Here is a 19,483-nt window from a genome sequence, read left to right as displayed (position 1 = left end):
TTTCATCAAAAGACTGCCGAGACACTATCACTATGATCATCAGATGCACCAGACATGTGCAACAGAAATGAGCCTAAAATATGGACCAGTTATTAACAATTACATAGAACCTTAGCTGGATGATTAGAGACAGATATATCAAATGACATGCACATGATTACTGGCTGTTACTGTTTTATAAGCTATGACGTCCATCAGCTTTACATAAGAAAAGAAGGGATGTTTTAGCCTGGCGTGGTCAGACTCAGATTCTAGTCAGAATAGGAGTCTGATGCTGCTCCATTGGGCTGTGATTATGGGGCATGTTTCAACCGAACCAGGAAAGAAAATGCCTCTGCACTCAATTGGATAGACTTACAACCAATCAGAGCCCCCCAAAGTTGTATAGGTGCTTGGCTAACTATAGCATGGTTGTGCATAACGCTAGAACGACTTCTAGGATACTTTTCCTTGCGTCAATGATGAAAAAGGATGGTCTACCTCATAACATAAGCGTAATCATACGTGTCGCGATTTCCCTGGCAGACAACGCACGTCATGTGCAGTCGTAACACAGACTAGCTACAGCTAGAACAGCTGCGTGTCACATTGGAGATATTGAGAGCTAATTTCGGTTTCATATTGACATTGTTCATACTGCTCAGAAAATTATATTAAAAAACACAAAACCTCCATCGCTTCTCTCCTACGCTGTAACCATTAATCTCATACAATATACAGAATAACGATAGCACTGATAGTTTACTAACATTAGCTTGCATATGTTTGGGAATCTGATAGCTGAGGTTAGCAATGAAATGGTACCAAAATAACATAAAACTATTATACTGGAAGGAACCCTCACAAACGAAGTCGTACTTGTTGGATTAATACGCCCGTAGGAGTTAAAACGCGCTCGGAATGGGAGTGGCTAGAAAGTAATATTCAGTTAGTTGTCATATACCATTTCACCGCTAGATGGGAGAAATTCTTACACAATGTAGCTTTAAATGAGTAGAAACACATAGCCCATAAGAATGATTATAAAATAGGAATTTCTGACCCAATATCTTGCTAGGCAAAACATACACAGCAGAGGAAAAATGTTGAAATGCGTAATACATGGGTTTCTCGGCACCGTCATCACTGCTTGCGCACGCAACCGGGGGGCAGAAAGAAGACGTGTTTTGTGTAGCTAGCTAGATAGTAGCGCATAGCGTAAGTCAAAATGCCAAGGAGTCAGGAGTTAGGTAATGACGGATCAGGAAGTGAAGTTGGGGAGATGGATGTTGGACGCGGGAGTGTGGAAGGGTGGAAAGTAGTAAAAAAAAAAAAAAACAGAAAAATAATGACAGGGATAAGACGACTGATTGTGATAGCGATAAGGGAATAAATACGGTGAAAAGGAGTGAAGATGAGTTTAAGGTATTTATCAAACTGTTGCAAGAGGGGACTACTTTTGATAAATGGAATCCAATCCTACTAACCAAAGTGCTACAGAAAGATATTGGGGAGGTAAGGAGTGCTGAAAAATTGAGAAATGGTTCTTTACTGGTGATATGTCGAAATGTGGAACAACAGAAAGCAATAAAGATAAATACACTAAATGGACAGAGAGTGAAGTGTTCAATGGCATTTGATAAGAAGTTTGTGAGGGGTGTAATCTCAGGGATTCCTCTAAGTGAGTCAGTGGATTCAGTGAAAGAAGGAATAAACAACATTAAAGTCAGGGAAGCAAAACGACTAAAAGCAAGATGGCAAGGAAATATATGTAACAGTCTTTCAGTCTTGCTAACTTTTGAGGAAGAGAAACTTCCAGAAAGAGTCTTTATTGGCTACGTGAGTTACGATGTCAGGGTGTACATACCCCCACCGCTGAGGTGTTTTAAATGCCAAAGATATGGGCATGTAGCTGCGATATGCAAGGGTAAACAAAGATGTAGCAAATGCAGTGGTGAACACGAATATGGAAAATGTGAAGAGGGGGCCAAACCAAAATGTTGTAATTGTGGAGGAGAACATAGTGCAGCATATGGTGGTTGTGAGACTAACAAAAGAATGCAGAAGGTACAGCGAGTTTAAGTAGTTCAAGGTATTTCCTTTGCGGAGGCAACTAAGAAAGTCCCAAAAAGTGTGCCGGTAGAGACAATAAAGACTAGGACTTAAGTTGTAGGGGAATGTGCAAAGTGTGATAAATTGAAAGAAGAGACATTGATTGTGAGTAAATGTGATTTTGTGCTCTTCATGGCTGAGATAATCAATTGTTCGGCACAGACCAGTAGTAGAACTGAAAGAATTAAAATAATTGTTAAGGCTGCCGACAAATACTTGGATGCAAAGGGAATGCCTTGGGAAAGAGTAAGAGATATTCTTAATGATGAAGTACAACAGTCTCAGCCATGGGGTGGGGATACATAATGGTTTTAATTATACTCCAGTGGAATGCTAGGAGTTTAATTGCTAACGGTCAAGAATTTAAGAAATATGTTGACAATTTCAAAGAAAAACCTAATATTATTTGTGTACAGGAAACATGGCTAGTGCCAAGGCTGGATTTTGTAATAAAGGGGTATAATTCTATAAGAAGGGATAGGGAAATAGGTAAAGGAGGAGGAGTTGTAATTTTTATACAAAGCGGGTTTCAGTATAGAGAGATAAAGACAGGAAATGACATGGAATACATAGTTACAAAAATAAGGTTGAGTAAGGATAAGGTGACTATTATAAACTTTTATAATCTATGCAGGCAAATAGAGATGAGGCATCTGGAGGACATTTGGAAGGATTTGACAGGGAAAATTGTTTGCTGTGGGGATTTCAATGCACATAGTACATTATGGGGAGAGAGGAATGGGGTTAATGGAAATGTAATTGAAGACTTTATGGAAGAGAAAGAGTTGGTATGTCTGAATGATGGTTCTGGTACCAGGATAGATGTGGCAAGGGGTACAGAGACAGCAATAGATCTTACTATTGTCACAAAAACAGTTGCAGTTAAATGTATTTGGGAGGTATTGAGGGACAATACAGTAGGGAGTGATCACTATCCTATTAGAATTAAGATAGGAGTGGAATTAAGAAAGGAACATGAAGTAAGAGAAGAGAGATGGATTTTGATTGGGATAAGTATAGAGAAGCTAGTGATGAATTATTGATATCTATTGATAATAATTAGGATATCGAGAAATTATGTTGTGAAGTTAACAGTGGGATAATTGTTGCAGCAGGAGTGTCTATTCCAAAGACTAAGCCTAAGACATTAAATAGAATAGTACCATGGTGGTCGAAAGAATGTAAGGAAGTCATAAAAGATAGAAATAGAGCATTTAAAGAGTTAAAGAAAACACATAATTTTCTGAATTTAGAAAAATATCAGTATGTGTTTGACAATGACGTTAGTGAAGGAGGGGTATTGGATGTATTATTTACAAAGACTGAACTTAATAAGGCATTGAAGAAATTAGGCAAGTCCTCTCCAGGGCCAGATAAAATCTGTTATTCCATGTTGGAGAACTTAAGTGATAAGGGGAAGGATGTGTTGTTGGGTATGTATAATAAAATATGGATGAATAGGTGTATTCCTAGAACCTGGAAGGAATATATAATCATTCCTATTAGGAAACCTGGGAAAGATCCTCATGTAGCGAATAACTATAGGCCTATTGCGTTAACGTCTCAGATGGGGAAAGCTATGGAGAGGATGATAAATGACAGGCTTACATATTGGATGGAACATAAAGGATTAATGCAACATTATCAAAGTGGATTCAGGAAAGGTAGAGGTACCATAGATCCCATTGTATACCTAGAAGATTCAATAAGGAAGGCTCAGGTGAATAAAGAATCTGTAGTGGCTGTGTTTTTTGATATTGAAAAGGCATATGATATGTGGTGGAAAGATGGTATGCTGATTAAGTTAAGACTATTGGGAATAAAGGGAAGAATGTTCCAGTGGATAAAAGGGTTTTTGTCAGACAGAACAATTCAAGTAAAAATAAATGGGGAACTAAGTAAGAGCTACAGTGTGGAAAATGGTGTCCCACAAGGGAGCATTATCAGTCCACTATTATTTTCAATAATGATTGATGATGTTTTTAAGGGTATACAAAATTCAGTTGGGGTAGCATTGTTTGCAGATGATGGAGCAATGTGGAAAAAGGGAAGAAATATAGATTTTGTAGTGGATAAGATGCAACAGGCAGTAAACAAAATCCAAGAATGTGCCGTTCAATGGGGATTTAGGATCTCTATAGACAAAACAAAGACTATTCTTCTCTAGGAAGAAAATAAGTATGAATGTGAAAATCAAATTATCTGGAATAGAATTAGAACGAGTGGAATTCTTCAAATATTTAGGTATTTGGTTTGACAAAAAACTGACTTGGACAATACATACTCAAAAAATTATAGATAAATGTAAGAAAGTGTTGAATGTGATGAGATGTTTGCGTGGAGTAGAATGGGGTGCAAGTCGGCCCGCGCTGAAATCCATTTATACAGGACTTATGAGATTGGTTTTTGATTATGGGTGTATAGTGTATGGGTCTGCTGCTAAAACATCATTAAAGAAGTTAGATGTAATTCAAAATCAAGGTTTGAGGCTATGCTGTGGGGCAATTAAGACCACTCCAGTGGCAGCTGTTCAGGTAGAAATGGGGGAGATGCCTCTCCATCTTAGAAGAGATCAGCTGGCTCTTGTGTACTGGGCAAATTTGAGGGGTCATGGTGACAAACATTTGAGTCAGTCAGTTTTATGGCAATGTCAAGAAAGAGAGAATGATCTAATTAAAAGTTTTGGATGGACAATAAGGCAGAAAATAATCATGATGGGAATTAGTGCACTGGACATAAGCCCTTCAGTGGTCTGTCCAGTTGTTCCTCCTTGGCTTTTGTTAGAAGTTCCAGTTGACTTAGGCTTATTGGAGGAAAAGGAAGTCACTGAAGTGGATCATTACAGGGTACAGAGATACATTTCAAGGAAATATAAAGAAGGAATCATTATATATACAGATGCATCAAAGAAGACCAATACGAAAATGGGAATCGCATATGTTATCCCTCAATTAAACATTCAATCTGCTAAAAGAATTAATGATGATTTAGCTGTATACACAGAAGAACTGTTAGCAATATGGATGGCCTTGCTGTGGGTAGAGAGCAATAGACCTAAGCAAGTTGTGATTGCATCAGACTCCAGCTCAGCTTTGACAGGCCTTAAATTTCTTCATTCTGAGTCTAGACAGGACATAGTGTATGACTTGTGGTTGTTCAGCTAAGTGATATCTACCTGTCAGGGCTGTGGTACTCAAGTCCGGACCATAGACAATTAAAGGTCCGGACTCGAGACAAGTTTAGACAGCTCGCTAAAGCTACGCCGATGTTTTGCTAATGTTAGCGCAACAGTGTTAGCCTAGCCTACTAGGCAAATATTACGACTGCCTTCGGAGTTTACTATATCGATATAGTAAACTCTGAAGGCAGTCGTCTGCGTCCACGTTGACAACATAGGACCTGTGGCATTAGTGCTCCTTTTGTACCTAACTTTATTGAATGAAATATTAAGCTTCGCTCCTCTGAGATGGAGCTGTGTGGAGTTTGCATGTTCTCCCCATGTTTGCGTGGGTTTCCTCCGGGTGCTCCGGTTTCCCCCACCGTCAAAAACATGTACTAGGTTCTCCAGTCAGTGCCCCTTGATCTAGGCACTGGCTCAGATCTGGAGTTGGTCCCCGGGCGCTGTCATTGGCTGCCCACTGCTCCCTTGAGGGATGGGTTAAATGCAGAGAATGAATTTCGCTACATGTACGTGTATGTGACAAATAAAGTACCTTTAGATGGGTGGGTTTTTGTTACGTTACATACAAAGCTAACTGGCTATAGTTAGCCTACATTAGCTAGCGGACATTAGCTAACGTTGCCGAGACAGTGGCAGTAGAGCTTCGGCGAGCTAACCAAGACAGTGTTGTCGCCCTCTCGCCCACAATCAACCTCTGCTGCTAAAAACAATCAACCTGCAGTGATGTTTTAAAACTAACATATCGTACATTTTCCCAGAAATCCTGGCCATTATTTTAAGACATAAACCAACCATAAGGGTACACTCAGGAGTAACCCTGCTGCTAACACGGGCTATTACATTAGCCTAAAATGATAATTATAGCCATACATATATATCACAGTAACACTTCAAAATTAAAGACCGACAAACAGATCCAACTAAAATCATGTTTTATTGAGTCAGCAGTTATATACAAACAATAAGGAAAGCTTAAGGAATATGCTACTGGAATGCATGTCGAAATTCTAGCAGCGATGTTTCCCCATTGGAATGAATGGCAAACAGAGCTATAGCTAGCTTCTCATAACGAGAGCTCTCCAGCTCACAAAAAATGATTAAATTGTAATCGGTCAAAAACGTTAGCTTTGTAAGACCATAGAGTATGTGTTATATAAACGCCATGACGAAATGAAGGGACTAAGACGATGTGCACTGAGAAAAAAATGCGTTTGCATTATCGGACCAGCTCAACAATCTGGCTTTCTGCCCCCGGTATGCGCACGCACCCTGTAATGTTTGTAAACAGGAAACACGTCGATAAACACACACGTTTTGCCACTCACTATAAAAAGGGCGCCAATGACTTGGCACATGGGAAATCAACACAGAGAAACAAACACGATATAAGACAGAAGCATCTTTCTATGTAAACCCGATCCAACAAAGCCACATGATCACATCAGTTTGAGAACAGGCTGACCTGAGTGTGTCTCCATCCTTCTGTAACCTCATGTACCGTTCCTGTGCGGGGCGCCCATCCCCAATATCTCGGATTCGACGCCTCAGATTCAGGAGGCATCTGTGGTGTAGTACGTTGATGTCATCCATCTGAAATCAGGAACATGGGACAGTGAACCACAAGTTCAGCAGGTTGTGCAACGTTTTCTGCCATGGTTGTTTGTTTCCTGATGAAGAAAATCACAGCTAGGCGGAAACTGAATTACAGTGCCAAGACTATGGGTTTCCCCAACGGGCCTAAGATGCCCCCACCGGGCCAAAGCTACAGGGAATTAGTGTTTAATATATTTATAAGACGTTTACAGTTACAGTGGGGCGGCTCGGTTGGAAACTTAGATTTAGATATAGTTTTTTAAAATGTCTTAAAAAAAAGGTCCCATGGCATGAAAATTTCACTTTATGAGGTTTTTTAACATTAATATGCATTCCTCCAGCCTGCCTATGGTCCCCCAGTGGCTAGAAATGGTGATAGGTGTAAACCGAGCCCTGGGTATCCTGCTCTGTCTTTGAGAAAATGAAAGCTGAGATGGGCTGATCTGGAATCTTCTCCTTATGAGGTCATAAGGAGCAAGGTTACCTCCCCTTTCTCTGCTTTGCCCGCCCAGAGAATTTGGCCCACCCATGAGAGAGAGAGAGAGACATCATGGCTTTCAAACGAGCAAAGTGGCAGTTGGTCAAGTCCACACCCCCACCCTCCACTTTGCCCCCCCCCTCTCCTCCTCATTAGCTACAGACACAGAAATGGCACATACTAAGGAAAGCTCTAGTGGCTGTAATTCTGCACCAAGGCTGAATTTCGGGAAAGAGACTTCAGATAAAGTATTAGGGGACCACTAAGGTCTATATAAAAGAGACTTCAGATACAGTATTAGGGGACCACTAAGGTCTATATAAAAGAGACTTCAGATACAGTATTAGGGGACCAGTAAGGTCTATATAAAAGAGACTTCAGATACAGTATTAGGGGACCACTAAGGCCTATATAAAAGAGACTTCAGATACAGTATTAGGGGACCACTAAGGCCTATATAAAAAAGACTTCAGATACAGTATTAGGGGACCACTAAGGCCTATATAAAAGAGACTTCAGATACAGTATTAGGGGACCACTAAGGCCTATAAAAGAGACTTCAGATACAGTATTAGGGGACCACTAAGGCCTATATAAAAAAAGACCTCAGATACAGTATTAGGGGACCACTAAGGCCTATATAAAAAAAGACCTCAGATACAGTATTAGGGGACCACTAAGGCCTATATAAAAAAAGACTTCAGATACAGTATTAGGGGACCACTGAGGCCTATATAAAAGAGACTTCAGATACAGTATTAGGGGACCACTGAGGCCTATACAAAAGCATCCAAAGAGCACTATGTCATGGGACCTTTAAACTACAGTAACAGTGGTGGGGCTTGGTTGGAAACTTATATGTAGTCATGTTTATAATATCTTCAGTTAGCTTTTAGCACTGACTTAATGTAGGGCCCTATGGAATCTGTGTTAAGCTTTTTTAAATTCTAATTTTTGCGATTCCATCCATGATTCTGTTAGCACAGAAACTATTGGGCTCTACATGAATGCTGCCAAACAGTCTGTGACTGGCCCGAGCCGGGCCCTCCTAGAAAAAAAAAGAAAGACACTTGCCACCGGGCTATACAATTTTTCTGGGGTAAAACACTGCGACTACCCAGCTCCTCTAAACCATATGCCACCGGATTCTTCTATACATTGGTTGTTAAAAGTTTGTTTATGATAAGTACTCTCATACATTTCTTGTATCAAAATCAAGATGAAGCCACGATGAGGGCACAGAGGCAAGTTCAATATATCATCATGAAGGTACTGGCTTCAACTAGGCTTCAAGGGCTGCAACTAACGATGATGTTCTCAATTAAGGGATTCATTGTTTGGTCTATAAAATGGCAGAAAAAAAAAAGAATGAAAATGCCCATCACGGTTTCCTAAAGCCTGAAGTCACATCCTCAAAAATGCTTACTTTGTGCACCAAACTGTTCAAAAGCCAATTATATCCAGTTTACAATCACATAAGACTTAGAAAAGCAGCAAATCCTTGCAACTGAGAAGCTGAAATAGGGAATGTTTGGCGTTATTTTTTCCATTGAATCAATTCATTGTTTCTGCTCTAGATTCGGGCTGGGCGATCATTCAATATGATAATTTATCGGCCTTTAATGGAATCATATCGTGATGACATCATACATCGAGATGTCGTGATATACAATTACGTTGTCTAAATTGATGATAACAAGCACATGTACTAACTTGTGAAACATTTTGAGGGAATACCATTTGAAGAATTGCAGATTGGTTTTTAACATCACAATTTTTGTGCATGCATTGTCAGTACATAGCTGAAAAAGAAAATTATTTATTTTTTCTCTATATTTTCACTTGAAACTATTGACCACATTATTCATGATTATTTATCTAAAATCTCATTGTAAAAAATAATATTTTGTGTAAGCCCCAACTGTCAACCCTACAGTATCGTCGCAATATCGACATCTATCTATTTGGTCAAGAATATCGTGATATTAGATTTATTTACTAATGTATTTCAGTTTACATAATTAAGTGTGTGCAAGTTCATATGTGAATAAATCTGGAACAAAACAGATATACAAACCATTCTAGCATTAGCCTACAACCTCTATAAACATAATACAATGATAAAATAAGTTGTTACAATGAGTGAGTTCCTGTGCCAGTTTCTGTTATGAAGACATACAACAAGCTTCCATATTATCTCTCTCTAGAGGTTTACTGTTCTTTTGTACACCACCATTACCCTCATTTTTTCTTGAGACACAGTTTAGATAATGAACATATCAGCTCCACATGTTTATATAACCCCCCATGTGACGTAATTAAATGTGACCTTATTCTTTGCTGTATTTTCCTTGCAGCGATAAGACTTTCGCCTAATTGTCTCATGTGCCAATGAATCATGCATTTGCACGGAGAAACATGAGACCAGCCATCCAAACACAAACACTCTCTCTTTCACACACACACACATTGATGATGCTGTTGTAATAAATACATTTTCTATGCACTGATTGTAATGAACACATTGTCATATACACAACTGTAATGTACATTGTAATATACACTGTATATACTGTCATATCCGGCTACCTCAGATATATAAGCTGCTATACTAATAATTCTTGATTTATTCTATCATTTGCACTTTTGCAATGCCCTATTGTATTACAGTTTACAATCCTCATAGAGCATACGTATGCATATGTAGAGTGTATATACACACTTTCTTATATACAAACGTATAACTGCACATATTAGTCAAATGTTTATATTTACCTTGTTCAGCTTTGTTGTCCTTGTTTTTAGCCGAATTCTTTCTATTTCTTTGTATGTACTTTGAGAGCAACAGAAAGCCACAGTCACATCCCTTGTATGTGTTCACACATACTTGGCCATTAAAGCTGATTCTGATTTTAAAAACAAAACTAACAACATATTTTTTTATTCCAAACACAGAGTGTGGTTGTATGGATGCTATGGAGGGGGGGCGGGGGGATTATAGATAAATTCGACTACATATACGGTAGCTCTAGTTTTACAGTTTTGTGCAGTCCAATTCAGACAAAAAGATGGTAAAGTTGAGTTTCTGTTTTGCTAATTTGTAACTTGGCCATAAAGCTGATCCTGATACTAGATAATGTAATGCCATTGGTTTGGGATGTCGTTCAGTGACGTTGGATGATGTCGTTAGGGCAAAGCAAACACGTCAAACTTCCACACTGCGTAACACTTTCTCTTAACACCTGATTTAGATATTTTCCAAGTGATTTAAAGGAATACATGAAACCAATATTAAAACAAAAGACGTGAAACTGCCGCAACGAGGCGAAGGTGGGCGTGCCAATGTTTACATCTAACGCTGCCAAGCTTTGGAAGCTACAAACCGTGCTAACGACGAAGCTAACTAAAGCTAGCATGAATGTTCGGACAGGTAACTGGTGCCGTTTAAACTGAAAATGGTTAACAGCTTCATGTTAGTTTGAAGATAAATTCAAATGTAACGTCAATTATCCATATGTCAGTTGGTGACCAGGGGTCAATTCAGTCGCAAAGCTATATGGGTTAGCAACATTAGCGGCTAACGTGCTAGCAATTTGCTTTGAAAATGAGGTTCGGTGCTTAGCAAAGAGGGTGGCTGTTCCTAAAAGTGGAGCGCAGAACAACAATGTATTATAGGTCACTATCGATTAGTCGATCGCTTACCTGTTATCTAGGCGGCTAATACGACAGAAACTCACTTTTTTTATCCATAGCTTGTCATTAAAACTTTGGCAACTAGAGTTCGGCGCTTCCCATTGACATCACACCCTCGTTACTGAAGTAGCCAATCCATCGAGTTTTGAGAAATGGTGACAAGCTTTCAGCCAATCCTGTCTCTCGGATGCGTGCGCGCGTGTGTGCGTGCGTGCGTGCGTGTGTGCGTGTGTGCGTGTGTGTGTGTGTGTGTGTCTGTTTCCTATTTTGGATCCAATTTGCCATATCTACCCACCACATGGAACTATAAAGTAGCATAACATGGAAATATTTAAGTGCACAAGTACCATACAATTGTAAGTACAGTACTTGAGTAGATGTACTTAGTTACATTCAACCACTGTTTTCATGATCCTAAACTAAAATATGAACAGCTTAACATATTTTGTATGGATTGTGGTTGCTATCGTTTTCTATGTTGAAGTGGCAGCAGAGAGACATTCAGAGCCAGCTGGGATAGACCTGAGATAGGGAAGCAGAGAGGAGGAAGAAACTGTGTGGCTGGAGGAGGAAAAATGACCCAAGGGCAGTGTGGAAAAGAGAGCCCCCGTTGGTCTGGCGTGTGTCGTGGAACATTCTCCTGATATGTGGAAACAGACTAGCTTGCAAACTGATGGGAACACAAGACGGCAGGTGATTTTTGCCTTCCTTGCCAAGATTTATCAGAACAACAGGCACGATGATGGCATGGCAGATTTTGGCCTCATGTAGCCCTGCAATCCAGTGGGAAGTACAGGCCATTCTGTATGTCTGTGTGTGTGTGTGTGTGTGTGTGTGTGTGTGTGTGTGTGCCCTGTCATGTCTGTACTACTGCTGCAGCAAATGACCCAATACCAGGCAAACTGCACACAGCACATTTTATGTGTACCTAAATGTCCGGCTTATTTTAAAGGTAGCGAGATACCATTACAGGTCAGCGTTGTTTTATTAATATCCGAATTCTGGTTATGCTGTCATTTGTTATTTTGGTATCATGTTCACGTTGCATCTGTCCACAGAACGCGCCCACGGCAGCAAGGCAAGGTCAGATAATACAGGAGGCCATGAAACTTCAGATAAGACAGGAATTCCTCTTCTCTTCTAATGATCTTCATGCGCAGATCCTTGACATTGCTTTCAATTTCTCTTCTCATATATATTCCTACAGTGCCATAATGTGCTGTGTGGATAAAATATCTTTACTCGGAACAATTCTTAATATTTTGGAGTTGGAATGGAGTTGCTGATGCCTTAAATCTGAGGTTATAATAGAAAACTTTTTCAGCTACATTTTCTCAACGAATTACTAAAAGGCTTACATAAAATGACAGGCTTTATAAACTACCCAAAATTGGAGATTGGAGGCATCTGTAGCCACTTCACAGGCTACTAGAGTATCCTAACTGAAGTAGTTGCAAAGTAACTTTTTGTAAAAAAGTAGTGATCATTTGAAGATGCCACCTGTGTAGAGAATCCTACCTGGCTGAGTGGAGCAATGGATTGCATTATTAGCAGTTTGGCTCGGGCCGGTTGATGTGCATTCCTGCAAAAGTGAGCTCTCCACCTCCTCCTCCTCCTCCTACCAATTATCCAGATGATTACTCTTCCAATTCAAACAACTGGTGAGCAAAATCCTTCACTGCCCTCACACTCCAACATGTAATATGGTCCATGAAGTCAGTTAATATCGGATAGCTGCTGAAATGTTCTCTAGGAGTTAAGTTGCTTTTTAAAGACTGAATTAGTCTTCTTTGCCGAGGCAATGCATTACATGTCTGACTCAGCAGTGGTTTGATTATGCTGAAGCACAGTTTCAGTTAGTGTGTGCTACATACATTGTCCCACTTCTATTTTAACATATACATTCAGGAGGTCACTGACTTTGGTTCTTTACTTACTTATTTATTTACCATACAACTCATTAATTCAAAATTCTCTAAACTTTGATGTGTTTCTGTAATTTGACAAAATTAAAGAGTATCTCAGGTGCGGAACTTAGCTGTTACATGTTTGTCCAGAAAATATTCTCTACAGGATCCAAGCAGGAGAATCCACACAGCTTAGCATCTATTGTAGCAAATGGCATTGCAGTGGTGAGGATTATGGAGGCACATATACATTTGTATTTGTTACCATGGCAAATGTTATTCCAGAAAGGTCTCTGACATAAGAAAGAAAGTGCAAAAAAGCCGAACATGACTGCGCATTTGTAATGTGGAGCATGAGTGGAAGAAGGACTGGATGTATGTGTTAGTATAGAACAGGAAAGGGTGGAGAGATTTTGATAATTTCTGAAAGGAACATAATCCACCCCCCACTTGCTCTCTCGCTCCCTGCCACCTCCCTCTCTCTCTCTCTCTCTCTCTCTCTCTCTCTTGTCTCCCTTTCTCTCTCTTTCTCCGAGTCCCAGCCCCTGAAGGTGTCATAACTGTGTTCTCTCTCTCTCTCTCTCTCTCTCTCTCTCTCTCTCTCTCTCTCTCTCTCTCTCTCTCTCTCTCTCTCTCTCTCTCTTTCTCTCTCTCTCTCACTCACTCACTCTCTATCACCGCCTTTCAGATCTTTAAAAGCTGGTGCTTTGCTGTGTCTCTCTCGATCTCCATTTGTCTCCTCTGGCACTGCAGGGGACTCAACCGGCAAAGCACCAAGGAAAGCTACTGTATAGAAACGGCAAGAAGACTGAGGAAAGGGGAGAGAAAGGGAAAGAGAGTAAGGGAGAAATATACATCCAGAAATAGCATCAGCCACATTTAAGTGACAGAGAGTGACAGAGTGGAGAACCTGTGACCTGGACAGAAAATGCCTATCCTTTCTAACTTAACAACCGTTGTTTTGTTGCTGATTGCTCACTGCGGATCATGGACCGGGGCAAACCGCTTGGGCCCCTTCAAGATCTGTCCCTCCTGCAGGGATCCACTGGGGGCAGGTCGCCCCCCCAGGGACCATAATGTTGCTGGCAGCACGTCAGTGTTGGCCCAGGGAGAGCCCTGTGGTGTGTACACCTTGAGCTGTGCCAAGGGGCTCCGCTGTGTTCCCCCACCGAGGGAGCACAGCCCCCTTCAGGCTCTGTTGCAGGGAAGGGGCATTTGCGCCAAGCACAGCAGGACTAGTCCCACTGAGACGCCCCACCCCACAGGTAAGATACTGTACACACACACACACGCAAACACACACACACGTGCATGAAATCACATATGCACACGTACAGGCATTAACCCACAGATGCACACAGATGCATGCATGGACACTGCAGGTAGGCTAGACAAGTGCAGTGGCACAGCCACCACATACCATTGTATTTACAGTGTGTCTCCTGTGTTGCTGTGAATTGCATGTGATGCTGTGTCACTCACCAACAAAAAGAAAGGCCAATTAGTGTGTGACATTTAAGCCTGGATGCATGTGTGCACCACAGATGCATTTGCAGACCTCAATGCTGCTCAGCTGTCATTGTTATTACAGTCCTATTTGTAAAAGGACTGTAATAATTGTTAATCAGAAATGATGGCAAATCACACACAAAAAAACAAACAAAGACCTTTTATTTAGTCTTAGGGGTGTATAAGTGAAGATGCATATCCCTGCATTTATGCACAAATCTAACAGTGTAATGCGTTTCATCTATCTGAATGACAGGGTGCATGGCAATGATGTGTCCTACAAGTCAGCCTCTCTGTAGAGAATTGAGAATGAATGTGAAACTGTCACAGTGTCACCTACATCCCGATCAAGCCACTTTTTATTGCAGTGATCTCCATCTACTGTTCAAACTGAGATACTGCGATTAACTATCCGGAAAGGAAACTGATGGAAATTAGGTCTCTCGCTGAATGACCACCCCATTCAATTTCGTTGTACAGTGACAATAAAGACTAGTCTATTCTATTCTAGATCCCACCTGAGTGGTTGCTCAGTAATGTTTTTTTTATTATATATATTATGTATGCAGCTTATATTGTAAAATGTGGTTTTGATGTTAAAAGCTACGACGGTTTAATGTCACATTCTCATGCCATTGTGTCGTTCCCTCTCAGGTCCCCATCCCTCACACGGTGGTGACATTGAAAAAGTAAGTTCATGCTCTTAATTTACAATAAGTGAAGCTGATGAAGCGTCACCTAAATAATAAAGATCAAAAAATCTGAGATGTAGTATAGCATTTTATGAAACAAGATTGTATGATGTGATGGAGAGGGTTGTACATCCAGCTGCATTGCATTATATAGAGTTATTACCACAGATTCTCTGCTGTTTGGGGTGTTGCAGTGGCATGTACACACACTGCCCTGAAGCCATGCATTATGGTGCATGATGTGTGTGCTGCTATGCGGCAGAACTAATTGAGCATGATGGGAATCAGGAAAGTTTCAAGTCGGGCCGCTGCCGCCGCCGCCACCGATTTTCTCACTTTGCGAGCTCGGTGATCTGCAGCAATTTCGAACTAATATGAGTAGTTCAGTCGCATAATTGACGAAGACGACACAGATCCCTTTCACAAAGTGACAAGAAAAGGCACAGTCACTTCAGAACCATTCAGTGACCTGAAAAGCCAAAGCATTGTGTAACAATATGGTTATATAATGCTATACAATATGTGACATCTGATATAAATATACACATTCTCTGCTTCTGGCTCTGATGCTGCATCCCTGTAGCCTATCCTTTGTGATTTCCGTCGACATGTGTTGTGATCAAAGAGGAATCTCTGCCAACACAGTCACCCTGACTGGGGAGACTTGGCACTGCCACTCCAAAGACAGGTCTCTCTAGCTTTCGCCTCTGGTGATGTTTAAAGTCACACTCTGCTTTGCTGTTTTCAGGCCCCCTGCCGCAAGCTGCTCAATAGCGTCCTGAGGGGTCTCGAGCTGACGATCTTCCAGTCGGACCGCGACATCTACATACCCAACTGTGACACTCGTGGCTTCTACAGGAAAAAGCAGGTAGGGTGTTACAGTCGCCCGAAACGTCACGTAAACATGTGTGACGGCCGGGAACTTTTATTGCCTTCTTGTGTGACGTGAGAGAATGGCTCTTTGCTGCACTGACTTGGCGTTACCGTTTTGTATCACTGCGAGCTGCGCTCCACTGCAGCTTTCTGTTTCAGTGCATCCGGAGATTTGTCTGTGACCACAGGGGCTGAGAATAACTGACACTTCCCTCTCTCCCACTCTCTCTCTCTCTCTCTCTCTCCCTCTCTCTCTCTGAGCATCTCAGCTGTGAGCTCAGAGAATCAGTACTGCGCTATGATGACATGTCATTTTATCTCTCTCTCTCTCTCTCTCTCTCTCTTCCTCTCTCGCCACCTTTCCCACTCAATCTCCACCCTCCTTTCCCCCCCTTTTTTTCAAAATCTCCCTCTCTGTCTTTTAATCTCGCACAGTGCCGCTCCTCCAAGGGGATGCAGCGCGGCAACTGCTGGTGCGTGGATGAACTCGGCGCGGCCGTGCCCGCGCGCGCCGGCGAGGATGGCACTTTACCATGCGACGGAGAGTGAGGGATGAGTCCGTCCTATTGCTCTGAGCCCGGAGGAAGAGGAGAAGGTGGAGGAGGAGGAGGAGGAGGAGGAGGAAGAAGAGGAGGAGGTGGTGGTATAGTGGTGGTGGTGGTGGTGGAGGAGCAGGAGCACAGGGAGAGGGGGGGTGGCTTTAGCATGTGCTAGACACTGCCTGGACAGGAGGTAGCAGGGATAAACCACTTCCTATGGAAAATACACACCAGTTAACGTTCATGTCCTCTCTAGAAGCAAGACACACTCACACACTCTCTCACAGTCCAGCAGCAGCAGCAGCAGCAGCGGCGACGACAACGACAACACCAACAACATCTGCCTGAATGTTCGACAGTTGCAGCAACATCCTCTGCGTCGTCCGGGCGACATGCTGCATGCTCACATTAACGCTCCGTGAACTGCCTCAGTGATCCAAAGCGGTATTACTCCGAACGGTCTCTATATTCCCCGGCTCTTGTCCTGGCTTTCTGGTAGATTTTGATTTCCCTTTTTACTTTTAGGATAGCTGACACTGCCTGTGTTTGTTCTGATCTCAGTGGGCTGAAATACTGTTAACGCAGGTGACGTGACACACAAGTGTTTGAAAAACGTGTCTCCCTCACCGTCCTCTCTCCCTCTCTCCAAAGATACACTGATATCGACGCACCTAAATTGACAGAATATTTCTTATTTCTATTAATTTATTTTTTTTGAGTCTGTGTTTTCCATCAAGTACTGCTTGAATCTTACAGTATCTTATGTATAAGTCAAGTCAGAAAAAAAAAAAATAGCCCTGGATGCTTCTGTTGATTTTATTTGTCAAAAATGGCGTTCTGACTGCTTATTAGTTGATTGTTTGTACATATGTTGGAATTTTGTGGTCGACTGTGTGTTCTGAAGTGGCAGACAAAAAGCTTACGGCTGTTACCCTTTTCAAAAAGTTGTAAGGCATATTTTTATACACGTCAATATAATATTTTATATATGAATTGCTGGTTTATTTAATGAACTACAGTACAATGCCATGTATTTTTATATTGTCAGCAGTTTCTTATTTAAAGACAGAGATTATTTTATTTCATGGTAGGGGAAGTGTTGTGCTTTAAAGGCACCTTTTATGGAAAAAAAAACCAACTCATCACATTCATCAGAGCTCTATTTAACTGCTGCACATCTTATGGTTCTATCTCATGTTTTTAATTTCCTTTTTTTATTTATGCTTTGTTTATTTGAGAATTGAGAATGTCCATGTTACTATTATGTTTTATTTTTGGCACATCATACTACAAACTCAGATTTCAGTAGAGGGGGAAAAAAAATGATCAAATTTGTTATTGTTATGTCTTTCCCAAGTCCTTGCAAAAGTCATGAAATTGTGTGCTATTAAAGTGTGATTAGAATTTATCTATTTCTGAACAATCTTGTTGTGCCAATGTGTGTGCTGTGATGAAAGGTCCATGCACAAAGGACCTGTAAGATTTGCAAATATGAAAATAAAACATAATGATAAGAAAAATGGAGAAGAATTAAACATATATTAATATAAAGATGGCTGTCGGTTGTGTTCTTTTGTGTGAAATGCAGTTAGATTATGGTATTTGTGATGACTCCGAATGACGCTGCTGTTGATGATGATAAGGAGAGGAAGATGAGAATGATGATTGTGACGGTGACACAGAATTTTTTTTTTACCTTTATTTAACCAGGAATGTACACCTATGTGTACCTAAACATAAACATACTGTAGGTAACCCCAAATATACCACAAATCCAGTGGTAGAAACACATTTACGTTAGTACAACTTTGAGGTTCTTGTACTTTCATTTTATGCTGCTATTCCTCTACTGCAATACATTTCTGAAGGAAATATTGTACTTTTTACTCCACTACTTTTATTTAACACCATTCAATTCAAAGGAATCTCATAGTTGTTAACTGGCAGACAGACAGAGTAAGACAGACAGACAGACAGACAGACAGACAGACAAGCAGACAGACAGACAGACAGACATAAAGTAAGACAGAGAGACAGACTGATTTACTGACTGACTGACTGACTGACTGACTAATTGACAGAGAGTGAGACAGAGAGTGAGACAGACAGACAGACAGTAAGACAGACAGACAAACAGACTGATTGACTTACTGACAGAGAGACAGACAGACAGACTGACAGACAGACAAACATAGCATAAGACAGACAGACAGACTGACTGACAGACTGAATGACAGAGTGAGACAGACAGACAGACAGACAGACAGTAAGACCAACAGACAGACAGACAGACTGACTGACTGACTGACAGACAAACAGACAGACAGACAGTTATTGCCATGGTTAGATCCATGCTGCTAGTGTGGTTAAGAAGGCCAATCTAAAACAATAACCTATTGAGACTAACACATAGAAACACCAGCAGCCAGAGTAGAGAGTTCACTGTTTCTGCAGCAATGATCTGAATTCACAGAGCGAGAGACCAAATTTCACAAATCGTGAGGTCTGCCCCCAGTGGATCCCCGCAGGAGGGAGCGCTCTCGGTCCAGGCCTCAGAGAAGCGGGCCGTGTTTTCACAGGCTTCTGAACATGGAGCCTGAGTCAAAGAGAGTCATCTAGAACAAATCGTAAATATTTAGAAGAAAAAGTGTGCTCAACTGTTCAGCCAGGATGGGGATAATAGTGACGAAGATGATCAAGTGTGACACTAATTCGGTTGTCTGACCCCGTTAACAATTACAGAGACTTCTGCACAGTCACCCTCCTGAAGCCTTGGCTGCTGTACTGAGGGTCTCCTCTGAATCCCCACCAGCCAGCACAGGAACAGGTTACTGTGTTCCGCTGATTCCGTTTGAGGCTTCATGCAAGTACACGTTCCCTCTGAGAATCCCCTCTGTGGTCACAGTAACCAGTCGCCAGCAGTGTAA

At 41.2% G+C, this 19,483-nt stretch overlaps 2 protein-coding genes across 6 annotated transcripts in view; one reads left to right on the top strand and one right to left on the bottom strand.

The window, feature by feature from the left end:
- Window positions 1–11,192, bottom strand: part of spryd3 (SPRY domain containing 3) — a 63,827-nt gene extending 52,635 nt beyond the window's left edge. Inside the window, exons 1-3 of one of the 5 annotated variants that reach the window (XM_028581883.1) lie at window positions 11,081–11,192; window positions 10,119–10,176; window positions 6,735–6,862 (exon numbers count right to left, since the gene is read on the bottom strand). In XM_028581883.1, coding sequence (XP_028437684.1) covers window positions 6,735–6,862 — 128 coding nt within the window. In that variant the 5' untranslated portion in view covers window positions 10,119–10,176; window positions 11,081–11,192. Of the gene's footprint in view, window positions 1–6,734; window positions 6,863–10,118; window positions 10,177–11,045 lie in introns of all 5 variants that reach the window. The other 4 variants (XM_028581881.1, XM_028581882.1, XM_028581884.1 and 1 more) reach the window with 4 other exon arrangements.
- Window positions 11,193–13,568: 2,376 nt separating this feature from the next.
- igfbp6b (insulin-like growth factor binding protein 6b) lies at window positions 13,569–16,594 on the top strand. The gene is made up of 4 exons (XM_028581887.1): window positions 13,569–14,208; window positions 15,107–15,141; window positions 15,893–16,012; window positions 16,453–16,594. Exons 1-4 carry the CDS (start codon window positions 13,872–13,874, stop codon window positions 16,564–16,566), a joined length of 606 nt encoding a protein of 201 aa, XP_028437688.1. The 5' UTR covers window positions 13,569–13,871; the 3' UTR covers window positions 16,567–16,594.
- Window positions 16,595–19,483: the final 2,889 nt, after the last annotated feature.

Source organism: Perca flavescens, chromosome 7 (assembly GCF_004354835.1).
Source record: "Perca flavescens isolate YP-PL-M2 chromosome 7, PFLA_1.0, whole genome shotgun sequence".
NCBI classification, from domain to species: domain Eukaryota; kingdom Metazoa; phylum Chordata; class Actinopteri; order Perciformes; family Percidae; genus Perca; species Perca flavescens.
This window is presented reverse-complemented; position numbering and strand designations above follow the sequence as displayed.